We start from the raw sequence: 5,158 nt of genomic DNA, 5'->3' as shown, positions 1-5,158 counted from the left end.
TGTGGAGGAGAGACACAGGGGTTTTTGAGTGGTTTAAAGCAGAGTTTATCAATGTTTTTACTCACAATCCCTCAAACATACTGTTCCACTTTAACTTTATGCTTTTAACTGCATGTTTTAATAGTATAGTACGAAACAGGACCAGGAATTATCACAGGCTCCTGAAAATGTGCTGTTTAAAGACGTGTGACCAGATTTTCAAAATAAAAAACTGGAACTTTCTTCTTCGTGGTGGTTGGTAATAATAAAATTGTGAAATGAGTGCATAATTAAGCAAAATTGTTCTGCACTCGTAAAGTGAATAAGTATAGTCAGATTTTCTTTGTGTTTTGGTCATTTTTTAAGCAGCTTTTCTGTATTTTCCCTAAACAAATGACAATTTATGCCTTTCTTTACTGTTGGCAGGGATCAGATTGGTCCAAAATACACCTGGAACATTTCTTGCATAAAACTGGACAAATCACTGGTTTTGTATAAATCTGCTGGACACAGGACTGTCCCGGGTAAATGGGGAAGTCTGGTTACACTAGTTTAAATTCATGTTGTATTTTTTCTTAAAATCGTTTTTGGCCTTGTATTCTTGGTCTTCCACATGGAGACTGTCACTGCGTGCAGCGACCAATCAGAACTTACTCTAACTTAACCAGAACCTCTTATGTGGCCCCATCTTGCAGGGCTGGGGCCAGGTACTGGGGTTCAGTGTTTTTTTTTTGGAACTGCAAGCAGCGAGACATGCTCTTGTTGTTGTGTTTTTTTAGAGGTTATTTTCATCTTTGGTAGTGTGTGTGTAATATAAACAACCACACACTTACACCATTTCAGTAATGCTGAATACTCAATAAAGCACACTTATTCAAGACATCTGGCTGATCCTTCCAAGAGCACCCTGCAGCGGGTTAATACAGACAGCATCCCTTAGTATATTTTACAGTAGTCACTGCTAATGTGTGCACTGGGTCACCATGGTAACTGCTGAACAATCTACCATAGGTGCACAGGCAGAACACCCCCAACATGATGCCACTGCAAAATATCAATACAAAGAAAATAAGTGACCTATAAAATGACACAATAACACACAGGAGCCGCTATAAAAGTGCTGAGAAAGGTCTCAGTAGATCATTTTACAGAACGACAAATACAAATCCACTTTCACCGCTGCATCTGAAGCTCAGGACTCGCTCCATATGACCTGGTGACTGCAGGTCTGCTTTTCCCAGACACTAAAGTTACTTTGTGATTTTGTGCATTCTTCATTCACTCCACACTCAATGGAGTCAAGTAACTATGGTAACAACAGCTGCCCTGAGGCAGACGGACAGAAGAGAGGCTGCCAATCTGCACCATCGGCCCCTCCCACCACCAACACTCACACACACCACATTCATACTAGGTAATGTGGGTCAAGTGTCTTGCCTGAAGACACAACAACAGTTTGCACCTGTGGCACCTGTATTCCCAGTAATCTCCCATCCAAGTCCTGACCAGACTCTGACCAGGACTAAACCAGGATTAAACCAGGACTAAACCAGGATTAAACCAGGACTAAGCCAGGACTAAACCAGGACTAAACCAGGACTTCCTCTGGACCCACCTTCAGACCGACAGAGCCTGAGTAGGAGCTGGTGTTGAAGCTGAAGGTAACGTGTCCGTCCTGGTCAGTCTTCAGCTTTTGGAGCTCATCGTCATCTTCTGTGATCAGATGGACCTCAGTGTGGGAGACTGGTGTGTTATTATAATGCACCACCTTCACCTGCACAGAAACACATTTAACCCTCTCAGGCTCAAATAAAATTTTAGTAACAGGAAAAATATATATAAATCTGATATTTGGGGAAAATGATCATATGGGGTAGTAATTTACAATCCTGACTTTTTTTTCACATCCAATGCGTTCTGGGATGTTTCAGATTTGCAACATTGGTCTGGTGTGGTAAATTAACACTGAAGACTGAAAATGACATGAACGCTAACTTTATGTATATACCACTTTTCATAACAATGAAAACAAAGAGCACAGTGTAACAGCTTTACAGTGGCAGAACAACATCACTTTTTCATGTGGTGCTCCAAGAAACAATTTTTTTTTTTTTGTAAATAACAAAAGTACTTTGCACTTCTGGCAGGTCGTTTGTGTGTAGCCGTTCTTGCACAGTCTCCATCGTCCAAGTTTATCAGCATGGATGGGAAAAAAGGCTCCTGAGATTTGGAGTAAGTTGGTAATTGGCATTTAGCTGTTGCAAATCTGCAATGCCTGGAGAGGGTTAAACCAGCTGTTCACTCACATCTGCACTTTGGAGAATCCATCCATTTTGTATGAAGCAAATCAACTCAAAAATATACCTGAAGAGGGTTTAGAGTCATCCATGCATGTCTGAGTAATTTAGTGATCTCTCCAGTGCCCTATTCAAACCCTCCTGGCAGAGATCACTAAAAAACCAGGCATGTTTTTGATGAAGGACCAATGTCATAAAATGTTTGAAAGCTCAAAAAAATATTTAGCATAATACTCCCAGAGACACAATAATAACGTCAGTTTGAGTGAGTAAAAGTACCTGCAGCTCCAGTACTTCACCAGGGTTGTATCTGTTGGGAGGATTCACAAACTCCACTTTTCCAATTTCATAGGAGATCTTGATCTTCTGCGTCACAGACTGCTTCAGGTCTGAGGAAAAGGATCAGGTTTAGGTTCAAACCACAGTTTAAATAACTGGACTAAGAATTGCTCCCCTCACAGCGATCTGGTCCGACACGAACCCTGCAGCTGTGATCCTCTGTGTGCGTCTCACCACTGTGACACTGTGGCTCTACTGCACTGCACTGTACTGTACTGTACTGTACTGTACTGTACTGTACTACACTGTACTGTACTACACTGTACTGTACACTGTACTATACTACACTAGTACAGTACACACTGTACTGTACTGTACTGTACTGTATTTGGCTGTAAACAAATCCCTGCAGTGTTCATCTGTGTCTGTGGATCTGTCCCTGTTCAAATAAACAATAAATTATAGTAATAATAAGTAGTAATGGTAGTTTGAGGTACCTGTTCCCTCTTCGATCATCATGGCGTTTATGCTGTATGCAGCTTCCATCCGAGAGATGTTTTTAAACTGAGATGTTGGAATGGAGAAGGACGCACAGCCATCTTTGGGCACCTACAAGTAGTAGTAATAACAGCAGTAGTAGTAATAGTAGTAGTCGTAGTAGTAGTAGTAGTAGCAGCAGCAGTACTATTATGTACCTCCTGTACTTCTTTGTGGCACACAGGGGGGTTTACTTTTGGACTTGGGCTGTATCTCTGTGGTTCAAAGTCTCTGCACACACTGACCTCCACCTGCCCCGGCACCGACTGACCAAACGTGTATCTGAAAACAATCATGTACAACTGTATTATCCAACCACAACAACATCTGGGAGGGCATCTGAGGCACAGGGAGGGCATCTGAGGCACAGGGAGGGCATCTGAGGCACAGGGAGGGCATCTGACTCACTTTGTACACACTTTAAAGGAGAGTTCTTCCAGAGCGATGCTGACTTCATCTGGAGCCTCCACTTCAACAGAAAACTTTGGCAGAACTAGAAAAAAAAGTGAAAAGTTAATCACACTGAGGGTGTTGTACATGTATCTCTCTGGTGGAATTTTCAGCTGTCACCATGGGAACACAATACACACATTAGCAAAAAAAAAAAACAAATACATGATTTGAAGAGAATCCAGTTTAGTAGTGACTAACAGACCTTTTTCACAACTGCTAGATGAGCCACGATGTCGGTAAATGTAACTCCCGGTTAATGGTTTTCTGTGTAAATATGTGTTTCTGTGTGTAAATGTGTGTAAATGTGTGTAAATGTGTGTATAAATGTGTGTATAAATGTGTGTAAATGTGTGTGTAAATGTGTGTAAATGTGTGTGTAAATGTGTGTGTGTGTAAATGTGTGTAAATGTGTGTAAATGTGTGTGTAAATGTGTGTGTAAATGTGTGTAATGTGTGTAATGTGTGTAAATGTGTGTGTAAATGTGTGTGTAAATGTGTGTAAATGTGTGTGTAAATGTGTGTAAATGTGTGTAAATGTGTGTGTAAATGTGTGTAAATGTGTGTTAAATGTGTAAATGTGTGTGTAAATGTGTGTAAATGTGTGTAAATATGTGTAAATGTGTGTGTAAATATGTGTAAATGTGTGTGTAAATGTGTGTAAATGTGTGTGTAAATGTGTGTAAATGTGTGTGTAAATGTGTATGTAAATGTGTGTGTAAATGTATGTGTAAATGTGTGTAAATGTGTGTGTAAATGTGTGTGTAAATGTGTGTGTAAATGTGTGTGTAAATGTGTGTGTAAATGTGTGTAAATGTGTGTGTAAATGTGTGTGTAAATGTGTGTAAATGTGTGTGTAAATGTGTGTGTAAATGTGTGTAAATGTGTGTAAATGTGTGTAAATGTGTGTGTAAATGTGTGTAAATGTGTGTAAAATGTGTGTGTAAATGTGTGTAAATGTGTGTGTATGTGTAAATGTGTGTGTAATGTGTGTAAATGTGTGTAAATGTGTGTAAATGTGTGTGTAAATGTGTGTAAATGTGTGTCATATTCTCCAGCAGCTTCATAAATCTGCCCCATCACCAAATCTTCAACCAACAAGCTCCACAAAGGACAAACATTCTAACATGAACAATTTATCCACAACGATCAAGAGAAGAAAGAGCAAAACTTAAAGGAAACAACGACCAGCATTAGTCACACAAGAAACTAAACTCATGTTATGATCATGAATAAAACAGAAGTAATTAACAAGTAACTTGTTACTGAGTCTAGAATTAAAATTTCATGATGTAGATATTAGCATAAACAGATAGATTTGTGCAGTTTAAATGCTACAGATGTTCACAGATTACAAGTCGAACATTTAAACTGCACAAATCTGTCTGTCGATGGTAATACGAGAAAACATTGTTTTTGTTTACATCTGGCTGTTCCGCACGTGTGCAGTGGCTGGTAGGCAAAAAGTTAAGTTTGTCATTTGTGTTGACAGTTGCGTTGCCTATGTGTGTCTTGATAAGTCCTCGTATTTTGAAGTAGGTTTTGCATTTAATTGTTTTGACATGACTTCATCATCTTAGTCTAAGTCACTGAATGTGACTAATGATGATGTGATG

The 5,158-nt window shown here is 39.5% G+C and overlaps 1 protein-coding gene across 1 annotated transcript in view; it reads right to left on the bottom strand.

Moving 5' to 3' along the window:
• LOC110175658 (murinoglobulin-2-like) overlaps positions 1–5,158 on the bottom strand; it is a 39,737-nt gene that overhangs the window by 26,642 nt on the left and 7,937 nt on the right. The window contains 5 exon segments of the mRNA XM_055166726.1: positions 1,595–1,753; positions 2,556–2,665; positions 3,053–3,164; positions 3,251–3,374; positions 3,501–3,585. Of these exon segments, the coding sequence (XP_055022701.1) occupies positions 1,595–1,753; positions 2,556–2,665; positions 3,053–3,164; positions 3,251–3,374; positions 3,501–3,585 (590 nt within the window).

Source organism: Boleophthalmus pectinirostris, unplaced genomic scaffold (assembly GCF_026225935.1).
Source record: "Boleophthalmus pectinirostris isolate CB_2022bp ecotype Guang Dong unplaced genomic scaffold, ASM2622593v1 HiC_scaffold_9, whole genome shotgun sequence".
NCBI classification, from domain to species: domain Eukaryota; kingdom Metazoa; phylum Chordata; class Actinopteri; order Gobiiformes; family Gobiidae; genus Boleophthalmus; species Boleophthalmus pectinirostris.
The sequence above is the reverse complement of the archived record's forward strand: the minus strand, read 5'-3'. Positions and strand labels throughout refer to the sequence as shown.